Source organism: Aedes aegypti, chromosome 1 (assembly GCF_002204515.2).
Source record: "Aedes aegypti strain LVP_AGWG chromosome 1, AaegL5.0 Primary Assembly, whole genome shotgun sequence".
In the NCBI taxonomy this organism is placed as follows: Eukaryota; Metazoa; Arthropoda; class Insecta; order Diptera; family Culicidae; genus Aedes; species Aedes aegypti.
The window spans coordinates 72,096,362-72,109,523 of NC_035107.1; the positions used below are offsets into that span (position 1 = coordinate 72,096,362).

General features: G+C 35.6%; 1 protein-coding gene across 2 annotated transcripts in view; it reads right to left on the reverse strand.

The window, feature by feature from the left end:
- The window catches only part of LOC5578888 (neural Wiskott-Aldrich syndrome protein), a 94,304-nt gene that overhangs the window by 15,792 nt on the left and 65,350 nt on the right, over positions 1–13,162 (reverse strand). For both annotated transcript variants that reach the window (XM_021839641.1, XM_021839644.1), the window contains exons 3-4: positions 8,877–9,104; positions 8,706–8,805 (exon numbers count right to left, since the gene is read on the reverse strand). In XM_021839641.1, coding sequence (XP_021695333.1) covers positions 8,706–8,805; positions 8,877–9,104 — 328 coding nt within the window. The remainder of the gene's footprint in view (positions 1–8,705; positions 8,806–8,876; positions 9,105–13,162) is intronic.

Here is a 13,162-nt window from a genome sequence, read left to right on the forward strand (position 1 = left end):
CACCAATCGATTCCCGAGAAAATTTCCTTTCGAATGAGCTATAAAACTTATTTTTTATCTTTCTATTGTGGAAGTTATCAATTTATTCCACCTTTGGGTTCGGATTTCCCCAATGGGCATCGTTGGGACAAGCACCCACCCCCTCCAGCGTTATGAATTTTGTGAATGGGCCCGTAGTGTCATTGAAGGCTGCAAATGCGGGAAATAGAACATTTTTCTACAGTAGTTTAGGGTTGCCCTTAGCAACGAGTGTTTTGCTATTTCCAAGGAATCTTTCCTACAGCAGCGATAGGCGTGAGTTTCACTGGCTTCGTTGACTGTGACTTGTTACGCTTGCCTACTGTAGTGTGAATTTCAGAACTTTTCCCAACTCTGGCTATTGCTATCGAATGTTCGGGGGTTGTTTATCGTGCCAGTAAAATAAAACACCTATCCCCAATGGTAAACAAGCGAGAAAATATACTCTATCATCGCTCTCTCTTTGCGGCTGTCGTTCGCTACTCTTATTCATCGAGCATGTTACAACATTGCCGATCATGGACCGCTACAGATGGGATGTGTTGCTTCGCCGGCTTTGATCGTGCTTCAAAATCAAATCAAAATCATCCATTGAAGTTCATTCCATACGAATTGTATGGGAGCCAAAAAAACAGCCAATGGACCGATCCACGCGTTCATTCTTTGACGTTTTGGCGGTGCCGTGTTATTCATGTTACCATGGAAACGAGTGAATTCGGCACCGCTCAAACGTCAAAATAGTGAACTCGTGCATCAGTCCATGGACCAATGCACGAGTTCACTTATTTGACGTTTGAGTGGTGCCGAATTCACTCGTTGCTATGGTCACGTAAATAACACGGCACCGCTCAAACGTCAATTAGTGAACTCGTGCATTGATCCATTCTCTTAATTCTTACCGTTGTGTCCCAAATTTCGAACATGACTCGTATTCCGAACAGTGTGATTTCAATGTAAGATTTGATATTTTCACAACTTTTAAATGTGAGGACTTGAATCATAGAAGAATTGATGATTCTGTAAAGTAATTTGAATAGTTGTCATAAAAAATCGCAATTAAAAGTCTAGTGTTCGGGACATTAGACGTGTTCTAAATTTAATACAAAATGATAACTTAAGGGGATTATAAAACGAAGCCAAACTTTGAAGTGTCAAGTGCACAAGACGAGAGAATCTGACAACATTTCACGTAGAAAACCAATCGAATTGCTTGCTTGCTGGTGGTGATTAATGGGATAGATTTTCAACGCGGAGCGCTATTTGTTTCTCAAGTCTTGTGCTCTTGAAAACTTGAGGTGTGGCTTCGTTCTATAATCACCTTAAAACCGACCAAAATGTTACTTTGCGTTTGGGACGAATTTCTGGGAGAATTGCTGGAATTAATTTTTTGGATACTTGTATTGAAATAGTGACCAAGTCTTTAATGTGAAGATAAATCGTAGCCAAACTTCAATTTTTCAAAAGCACAAATTTGGAGATCTGAACACCCGTTCGAGCTTAAAACTTAATCGCTTGGTCACCACCAGCTAGTGGCCAATCGATTAAGTTTTCAGCTAAAACGGATGCTTGGTTCACCAGATTTGTGCTCTTGAAAATTTGAGGTTTGGATTCGATTCATCTTCACCTTAAGGGTGTCCATTAAAAATCATGTTTTACAATTTCCGGTTGCCCATGATTTGGACATGATGCTGAAATAACTAAACGTCCATCCACAATTCATAGGAAGTTAAAAGAAATTTTGCATTTATATGAACAAGTTTCTACTCTGTGTATTTAAACTTAGATTATATTTCCACAAAACCAGTAAAGTTCAACAACCATTCAACCTATTTCTCCTAAAAATGCTTTCGCAATTGCTAGTTCCTAGAGAAATTCTTGATTAGACAAGCTCATGTTGGATCCTGGGAGAGATCTTTTTAACAAAAATTATATCTCGTTAAGATCATTTTATTGGTGAATTCAAAAAAAAAAAAGATCTTCCAATCAAAGATTTTGCCAATAATCTCGTCAAGAACACAACAAAAATCTGCCTAATAATACCCAAAAGAACTCGCTGATTATATATTCATCAAAGGTCTTCCCATGAATCCATGAATTTATGTTGGGAATGGTTGAAAGAATTCACTGTAAATCTACAGGATTCTACACAAAATCTTGTCAGGGGTCTCATTAGAAATTTGTCATAGACCAAGGGCTATTCAAATTAGTAATCCAAACACCAATCAGTAACTCCACAAATCCGTAAACGGAATCCCTTATTAATCTGTCCAGGATTTCAGCAGATCTCCCAAGAAATCCACTAAAAACCTTAATTAGCAATCCTTCAATTGCCTTTCAAATGATCTTTCAAATAACTTTCAAGAAACAGGTCAACTATCGTTTTGATTCCCGTCTTGCAAAGATCTCATGGAAAATTTGCCGTGTATCTACATCGAAATCTATTATCTCATCAAAACCTCGCCAGAAATCCCTAAATAACCTTTCTAGAAAAGTTTCTAGCATCTTATTAGTAGCGTGGTAAAGATGGATAAATAATCGGTGAAATTATGATAAAAACATATACTCAGGTGGGATTCGAACCCACGACTCTAGTACGCTAGATGAGTGCTTTACCAACTAAACTACCGTATCCATGTCGTCACTCAGAGTGTCTACTCGTTTACCGAAATGAAATTCCCTGATATTTCCAGGTTTTTCCAGGTTTTGCAAAAAAAATCCAGGTTCAAGAAATACTCTAATATTATATGTTTAAAACAAACTAATGACAAATTTTGAAGTGTTTTCCATTTAATATCTATTTATACACTTCTAAACATTATTCAAAGCATGCTGAAGCCATTCCAATATCCAATATCACAATATGAAGATGCTAACAATACCAAAACTTAAGTTTTATTCAAATGAATTGTATTTTGTTTTGTTTATAAGAGCTCTGTGAACTGAATGGAACTTTCAAGTACATCAGTATGCTTCTTCTTGAAATATTTTTAGTGCATATTATTTACCATTCGAGGTTGGTCGTTTAAATAACTAAGACAGCTTGATGGGCGCAAAAGTAAAACTTTATTTGTATTTGTGGCAATAATTACTAAGGTAACCGATTTATTAGCAAGTAATCATACAGTACTGACCTGCAAAAAAAAACAAATTCTTTAAATTATCTCAAATTGAATCAATTGTTAGTGATTATCTGCTACATATTTAAGTAGATATATACCAAAGACAAATTAAAGACCTCCATGTCCCTTGCAGTTGCCCAAAATTTTATGGCTCATAAGGTAATCTAGAATGCCGTGAAAAGTGTACTGCGATCTGTCAAACTTGGGTACCTTTTGTACTACCGAGGGACCAAATGCAGTACTAGAAGTGGTACCCAATCTGAGCCCGAGTGTGACGGACCTGTATATACCCATCTAAAGTAATACAAATAATCCATAAAACTGCTGGATCCCGAGTCCATTTTTTTGGATAATAGCAACACGGATTATCAAGCCCCTGGGTAATCAAGTTCGACCACATAACATTTAACTGTGGCAATTTGAATAAATGATGAACTTTTGCATTTCATTTTAAAAACTTAAATTAATCATGATTGTTACGAAATTTTAAATTTGAAGTTGTTTAAATTCCAGATTACTTTTCTAAAAACATTTTTTTTTCTGAAACCAAATATTTTCCAATAAATTTAAAAATTGTGCATGAAGCAGGCCTGGTGGTGACTGAGTTTCTTGGAAATAGGAAATTAAGAAACCTCTCTCCAGAAAGAAAGAGACTAAAAAGTAACTAAAAAAGACCGAAAAGAGACAAAACAGTAATCAAAAAACGAAACCTTACAGGAACCTGTATGCAATAGTTTGATCGGACAGACATTTCTCTGAGAATAATTTTAAAACTTTTTTTTTATTTTTTCGTTACATTATGACGACATTTCAACAAATCTGGTATATGTCAGTAAAGGACAAACTTCCATTGATGTATTACGAAGACATTATGAGAGACATGGACTGATATCTTTATTGAGATTTTCACTCTCCAAGAATTTTCCTGAATTCCTCCAAAAATTTTGTTTTGGATATTTCGAAATAAAACCAGGATTTTCTCCAAAAAATATCACAAAAATAACCTCAGGGCTTCCATTAAAAATTCCTTCATATATTATTTCAGATATTTTTCGAAAATGCCCTTAGTCCTCTAGGATTTAATCTGATGATTCTCCACTCAGTTTTTCTAGAACATCCTCCAAGACTCCCGTTTAAAATATGTTGTAATATTCAACCAGAGACTTGTCCAGATGTCGCCAAGGATTTTTTTTTATGATCTTGACTACAATTTTGTCTGAGCACACCTTCAGGAATCACTCCAGAGATTGCTTCTATGATTTCTTAAGAAATTCCTCCATTAATTCTAAGAAATGTTTTCGTCTAAGAAAATTTTAATGAAATTTTCCAGAAAGCTGAGAAATTACTGAGAAAAATTCGTGATGTATTGCTAAAGCAAGTTTTAGGCTTACTTCTGTAACAGTTACTTATGTAATTTCTTAGGTCACCCTTGATTTTCAGAAAGACTCACTCTTGAAGAATCTCTTAGAAGATTTCCAAGATTATTGCTAAGATAATTGAGATTCCTAAAAAATTGTGTTGGAATAGTTATTCCTACAATCGGAGGAATTCATAAAAAATATGCTGTAGTGTTAACTTGTGTGGAACCTTAAACGAACTTTTCAATATTCCATGGGGAATTTTTCAGAAATTCATTGAAAAATGTTTGGATGAGCGCTCCAGTAATCCTTGAACGAAATGCTGGAGAAATTCCTATAAAAAATCTAAAGAAACTCTGAAACAGGTCGAATTTAAGGAATTATTTGAAATGTTCTTAATAGATTCACTCGAATAATCTCTCGAGGAACTTTTGGAGCTATTATTTGGAATAGCCGTAGATGAAATGGCGTTGAAATTTTTATCGGCTTTTCTTGTAAAAAATTCTGTGGGAAACTTTGGATATCTCTTAGATTAACAACTGTAGAATTCGGTTGAAAAGATAGTGAGAAAAATATCTGGAGGAAGTAGTAGGATAGTATTTGTTCTAAGTACTCCCTGAGAAAATTACTAGAGGTAATAACGTTGAAATGCTCAAGGATTTTTCGAAGTAAGAGTAGAGGAATTTCTGGCAGAATTTCTAATAAAATCTCTGGAGAAACCACAAGGATAATTCCTGAAGCTGTTCTCGAGAAATATGAGAAGAAATTTTGCATCTCAATTACCTGCAAGCAAGATAAGGGAAAAAATAGACTTTAGAGACTATTTTGGTTTAAATAGGGACTTCACCTTTTCAAAAATAGAGACTTTTTAGAGATTTGCATAAAAATGGTATCTATAAGAAACCTGCTACCAGCTCTAGATAGTTAGTTCGTTACTGAATAAACATAGAAACATAAAAAACATCAATCATGTCAAGCGTGTGAATAAGGGCGTAAGTCGCATGGTCGATTTCTCTTCATCGATCCTCTCTTCTGTGAACGAAGGTGACAAGAAGCAGGTTTGTCAGCATTTTTTCACTTCAGGACGCAAGATTGCATCGCTGCCAAGTGGTCTGAAGTGAAAAATGCTAACAAACCCGCGTCTTGTCACTTTTATTCACAGAAGAGTGGATCGATGAAGAGAAATCGATCATGCGACTTACGCCCTTATTCTAGCACACGCTTGATGTGTTGGTAAGCTGATACAATTTCATACTCGAAAGGATCCTCACTCAGGATCAAAACAGCTCATATAGATTTTTTTTTTCGAATGAATAGAGTTTTCTGGCAAATAATGGTAGCTCTGGGTTATGACCCAAAAATCCTTTGTCATGAACATCATGAATCTCTGCCTCAAAATAATTTCCCTGATCGTGATCGAAATTCCCTGAGAATTCCAGGTTTTTTCCAGTTTGAATAAAATTTCCTGATAATTCCAGGTTTTCCAGGTTTTTCCAGGTAGTAGACACCCTGTCACTTGAATGCGATCGACACGTTGATAGCTTTCCCTTATCTATACAATTTTACAATACAGTTGTTGACTATCAGTTTCAGCACTTAAGGTGAAACAGTTTGGAACCAAACTTTTGAGATTGCACTAAAACTTCTAAGGCACTGATCTCGGGAAGAATATAACCATCCAACAAGCAGGAAGCTTAAAATAAGAAAATCAGAAACGTTTGCCAACTGTTTCTCCAGTTTAGTGCCTTTGAAAACGTGAATAGGGGCACAAGTCGGCGCGTTTGTATACATGAGATCAATTGATATTAGAGCGATTCAAAATTTAAAAATATTTGAGACTCCAATCTACCATATGTTCCCTACCATTCTTACTATAAAAATAATATTCTGTGAAATTTTCAGCTTTCTAGGTGGTGATAAAAGGTGGCCCAAAGACAATGTAGGATTACATGGAAATTACTATGGAGAAATTTTGAGATATGTTGCAAACTCGCTAGTACTTGAATGTAAGTACAAACTTATAATCCCATAGTGAAAACTTATTCTTCAAACCATAATAAAGAAATTTGCTGAAGAGAGAAATTAAACCCGACGGAATGCAGAAGAGATATTCATGAGTTTGTTTGCTATTATTTAGTTTAATATGGGCTATTGCAGGGCAGGGGATTTATCCATCTTTACCACGCGTAATGACTTAATTAAATTGAAAATATGCGGATTGGATTACCGAACAGCTCAATATATGTGTCAGTATGTCAATATGATGTTCTATAAGATCTTCTTTGAATTTGTTCAATATGTAGCCGCTAGTAATCTGCAATACATTTCACAAGAAATCGGTAAGAATTGATAGAAAATCTACTTAAAATCCAGGAAATCAACGATTTTTGACAGCATTTTGAACAAAAATACTAGGGGTATTCACTTAACGGCGTAAATCCCCGCGTATATCGTGGTAAACTGATTAACTCAAATCTTTCACGAAATCGCGTAAACTGTGAAGGAAACATTTCAAATTGTTGACATTCGTCAGTTTTTCAATCTAGGAAGGCGTTGTCTATCCTTGTTCCGTTGTCATGATGAGAATAACAAACAAACTTTTCCCCCTTCTTTCCGGTCAGCAAATCTTGAGACAAGATTCACGAGTAGGAATTTTGTTTGATAGGCAGTCTTAAGAGGTCTGAAATGCCCGAAGAACAGTCATGGAAACTAAATCTTGTCAATAATTAGGAGGGTCTTTGTAGGAGGGGAGCAGACAGTGATGTAAGTGACGACGGTGTTTGCGCTTCAAAAACGAGTAGTGTGTTTAATTCTTTATATTCTCAAACACCCCATTCATGCAACCCAACTTAACACAATCCGAATCCAATTTTTAATAGAATTCGGTTCAAGTTTTTCTTCCATTCAATCACTTTAATGCTGTGCAACACAATTTTACAACTTAACGACACTTGATCTTGCGCAACCCATTTTTTCATCTCTTAAATGCAACTATCACATTCATGATTTTCAGTAATTATTATTTAAAACAGCAGTCAAATCTGCAAAAAGCAACAAAATCCTTCCGTTTTTACATTTATTCCATTCCATTTTTCAAGTTCAAACAACAACAATCGTTGAAATGACATAAGTTTGCTGCGGGTAAGCTAAGACAAGACGTGACAGATCACAGTACAAAAATGAAACCAATTGCCTGTCAAAAAAGACCACTTCTGATTGGTCGTTTTGGCAAAGGCCTACTTTCACATCGTTGAGTTGGATTTCAACAGGGCACTTTGTTGCTAGCCCGGCCGTGTTGCTAGATCATAAATTAAAGTTTCATAAAAAGATTGAAAATTTTTCATGAAGTCTATTTGTTTCGAATCCATTTATATTCCATGTTAACTTTTCCGCATGTGCTCCTACAATACTAAAATCAATCAAATATACTTAATTGAGAGCAATATAATGGAAATTGTGTCAATTTTCTCTACAAGTATTGCCGGTTTCTAATATAAACTTGAATTTTTTAAAATAAAGCATCCTCTATTGCACTATATGAATGAAGCGTGCAAGAAACAACCAAATTATGGGCATATTTGAATTTGTTCACAAGATTTGCTTAAAATGAATACTGGTAGCACTGGCTTTTGTATCGTCAAGGATATCGGCCGAAAAACAACTGGGCAGTCTTAGTTGAGCTGTCACGTCCTGTCCTAGCGGGTAACTAGATTATTGATCACTCTTTTGACATCGCACTGAGTCAGAAGAGAATTATTTCATTCGAAATATTTCATCGCTACAATTACGCAAAATCACACGTTACACAGCTTTAAGTGAATACCCCTACTGTCTTTCTACCAATTTACCATGAGTTAGTCATGATGTGAAGTGTCAAGCAGTGGTACACCTCCCGATTTTTTTTTTTAGTTTCTCGCGTAGCCCTTGAAATTTGAACAAACTAGTATTCTTATGTTTGAAAAACATATTTTCCCGGTGCTTTCTTTAAATTCATAAGTTTTTTTTTCGGTAATTTGTAATTCCCGGATGAAATTAGGGCCCTTCGACTCTCTGATTTGCAATTAGATATGTAAGATTATGCTGATATTTTGGCATACCTATACATAGCGTCCAATGCTGTGGATTGATGTCAATTGTCTTGTAGGAGGCTGGAGTGAGGAAGTACCTTGCCCACATCGAAACGGAAGGAACAATCACAAAAGAAACTTACCATCTCTTCGCCGGTTTCTGTTGGATATCGTTGAGATGGTCGTGTTCATGAATGCAGTCGCCTCGTCATCCGTGGCAAAGTTAAACGCCACGATTCCTTCCTGTCGTAGTATGAAGAAGAAAGATAAGTCAAATTCATTAAATTGGTCTTCAAATCAATTTTGGGCCTTACCTGGCCTTCGAACACCATCAGAAACGGCCTGGGCTTGGTGACCTCTATTCCGTTGTAGATCTCCTGTTCCCAAACCATTCGGTTGGCTTTAAGGCAGTATAGGCGAAAAAAGTACGACTTCCGGATGTTGTCCTTGATGAAGCACAACGCCCCGGTCCATTTTTTCATCCAGGAAGCATGTGCGGGCGATTGCGTCATGTAAAGCTGAACCACGGCGGTGCATTGGGTCTATGACAAAAAAAAAGAGAAATAAAAGGAAGAAACCAATTACAAAAAATGGTGATGATGATGCACCAGCGATCGATCGCCAGCAAAGCCGTTATGTTACTACTGGACGATCGGTGAGCGAACGGTGGCTGTGTGTAGGGGAGTACGGGGTGCAACCTGGACAACCTCAGTTTTAGCCATAAATTTTCGTCAGAATGATATTTTTAGTATGAGGAACGATAAATAAGGTAGAAAGAACAATATTTTGAAAAAAAAAATCTTAGAGGCACACAATAATCTTTTGAAATACTAGTTGTTACTTTGTTAACATGAAACATGCATTTTTCTTCAAAAAATATCGCGGTGTACCAATGACCGTTTGTGATGCAAATTAATGTGAGCCTTTTTTTTTGAGACTTTTAGCTCAACTAATGTTATAAATGTCCTTGTAGTTTGAATGCTGTTCAAGTAAGAGACTTTCACTCCAAACATTTTAGACATTGAGATTTGAAACGGTTATGGCTATTTGTTGTTTTTAGACGCAAAAAGTATTTTTTACAATTTCATGATCAAAAGGTTTATATACCTTTTGGCATTTTTGAATTGACTATTTTCAATGCGAATGAAAATTCGCACATGTGCTAGTGGATCAAATTGGAAAGTTATCATAATTTGAAAATTTATAACTTCTTCTTTTTCTTCTTGGAATGAACGTCCTTACTGGGATAGAGCCTGCTTCTCAGCTTAGTGTTCTCATGAGCACTCCCACAGCTATTAATCAGGAGCTTTCTTTGACAAAGTTGCCATTTCGCATTCGAACATCGTGTGGCAGGTACGATTATACTCTATGCCCAGGGAAGTCAAGGAAACTTCATATACTTCAGGGTGGTGAACAAACTGGTCATCAGATATGCACCCTTCTTTGTTGAATTGGCGATTCTTTCGAGTTTCACCGACCTCGTCATCTTTGGCTTTTTTTTGAACTGCATCACTTTTCGGGAAAACGGGTCATTCGGGGAACTGGCGTTTGGGAAAATGACATTCGGGGAAACTACATTCAAGCAAAGATAATATTCAACAGAGAACCCGGACGAGGCAGCCGACATCGTGGTAGGCCGCGCACACGATGCCTCTTTACAGTTGATGAGGACTTAAGGGCACTTAACGTGGCTTAACGTTCAGGGCGACTGGAAGCGATTGGCTTAGGAGTGGAGAAGACTCATACATTTTGTGCAGATTTATCGTAGCGAATTGTAGCCCATCAAGTATAACAAAAATAATCAATTTTACTTATAATTTCAACTCTTTTACACCTAATTTGGCTAGAGTACTCCTAATTTGGCCACTCTCATAAGAAATCAATGTGATTGGACAATTTAGGAATCGAAGACAAATCTGGGACGATTCAAATATGACGTCCATCGTTTTTCTGGATTTTTAGACCCCTCTCCCCCCTCTGTCACGCTTTTTCTAATACCTTATACACGTACTGTCACACTTTCGTTCCCCCAAATCCTGGACGTCATTTTTGAATGCCCCTCTATGGGCGAAGCAGGTTCTAGTGGCCTATATGGACCAAGGCGAAAAAATTGTTTCAGCTCAGTTTTGATATTTTCCATACATAATACGGATTTAAAGGTTGCTTTTGACGTATGTATTTTGCTTCGCATATTTTTTAAAGACATTTCTTCTTTGATTGGCTAAAACCGGGGCTTCTACTCTAATATCCTAAAGGATTTTCTGTAGGGATTCTTTAAAAAAAATATGGATAGAATCCCTGGAGAAATTTGTATAAGAGTGATCCGAGGAATTACTAGAATAATTCCTGAAATATTTCCTAGAAGTTGTTTTTGAGCAATTTCTGGAAGTATCTGTGATACATTCTTGAAGAAATCCAAATGAAAATACCTTGCACAATAACTGTGAAATTTGGCATAGTAATTGTTGTAGTGTTTTTCAAAAACCTTTGTGTTTTTTTTGTTTTAAGATTTTACTAAGGAATCTTTGAATGATCTCCTAGTGTAACAACTGAAAAAAATCGGTGGAAGAATAAGAGAAAAAACTGGAGGAAATCCTAGTATAGACTGCGGGAGAATTTTCAGAATAATATCTGTGGCAGTTGCTGGACGTAGAAGCGCTGGAATGCTCAAGAATTTCTTAGAGTAAATACCGCAGAAATTCCTGTGAGCAACCCTTGAAAAATTGCCGGTGTAATTTTTGGGTGAATTAAACGTATTTTTTATAGGAATTTCAGGATCTCTGGAAGAGTCACTGAAGACATTCTAGAAGAAAACTCTGCAGAAATCACTGGAAGCATTCTTATAGCTCAAGTAATCTGAGAAGAAATTCTTGGAGAACTGGTGGAACAGTTACGTAAAAGTCTCTGAAGGTTTATCTGGAGCCTCTAGAATATTGCAACAGGGTTCACTACAAGCAGAATATCGGAAAAGAAATCGCTTTAGATACCATTTTGGTTAAAGTAGAGACTTTAGAGACCTTTAATTAAAAATAGAGCCTATATGGAGACTTCCATTAAAATAGTGAGTCTTGTTAAAGCCCTGTTATTGGCTTTACTTGAGGTAAAAACTATTAATTTTGATTTGAAATAGTGCTGTATATATGCTATAGGATAAAAGCTATTTTAGAAACCAGATTTATATTTAAAACCTTCAATAGTTTTTAGAGACAATAAAAACAATTTTAATTGTAATGCTTTCAATTAACTATTCCTTGTTATTTCACCTTTGTAGTGACTTGTAGGATCAACCCAGCATCAAATATTAAAGTTAACTCTCCGCATCTCGATGTTCTACATCTCGATATCTTTCTCTATGTCGATGATTTTCGTGATTTCATGACAAAAGTTTATATTTTTGGTAAAAAATCAAATTTGTGAACTAGCAACACTGCCAGGCTAACAACGAAAAGCCCGGTTGTAATTCAACTCAACAACGTTGTGAAAGTAAGCCTTTGTCAAAACCTAGAACAGGACGTAACAGTTACATTAGAATGATTATAAACCGAAGACAAGTCTCAAATTTTCAAGAGCAATAGTCTCATCATTTCAAACAACGCTATGAAACTGAAAATTATCAATGCACACGGCTGCCAGGTTCTCTAGATCTGTGAACTGGAAAATTCGAAGTTTCGCTTCAATTTATAACCATCTTAAGACTGCTCTGTTGTTTTTCAGTCCAATAACAATAACCATTCAGACAATAACCAGTTCTATCAGTAACTTTGAAAAATATCTTGCGAACAAATTCAAATATCGATGATTGTTTCTTGCATGAGAGCAATAGAGGATGTCAGCTACTCAAACACTCAGATTTGATTTTCAAACCGGTTATTTTTTTGCGAAAATTGATATCAATTCAATTAATTGCTCAATATATACTCAATATCACTACTCGCTTTAGCATTGTAGGGACACATGCGATAAACTTGACATCGACTATTAAAAAGATTTGATGAAAGATTTTCAAGCTCTTTTAAAAACTCTAATTTACTAAGTGTTTGAAAGTAGGTCTTCGATCGTACGATTAATCAGAAGTGATCTTTTTGGACAGACATTTGTTTTAGGTATAGTTACCCGACTAAGGGTACATAACAAAATTATATCAGCATATGTTATTGTGTTATAAGTTTTTTTTCGAACATAGGTTGTTACAAACTTGATGCAGGATGTTGTTAAAATAACTAAAATTATAACAAAAAGTGTATGAATAGTAACATAAACCTAACAAAATGTGTTTTAATTCTATCAAAAACATATCAAACCAAGTTATAATGTTTGATACAAAGTATCAAAATTATAATACTGTTCGAAATACGATAATATTGTATATTATTGAAATGCTTAACTATCTATTTATTTTGTTATAAAGTTGTTAAAAATGAACATAAAAATATATCAAAGGGAAATAAAACACATTATGTTATATTTCTGTTATATTATGTTCTATGGATAACGGAGCCTAACAAAATTTCATCATAATATGATATGCATATCATATTCTGATAAAATTTTATTATATTTTTGTTACAAGCCTCTAGTCGGGTAATCATCCATTTTACAA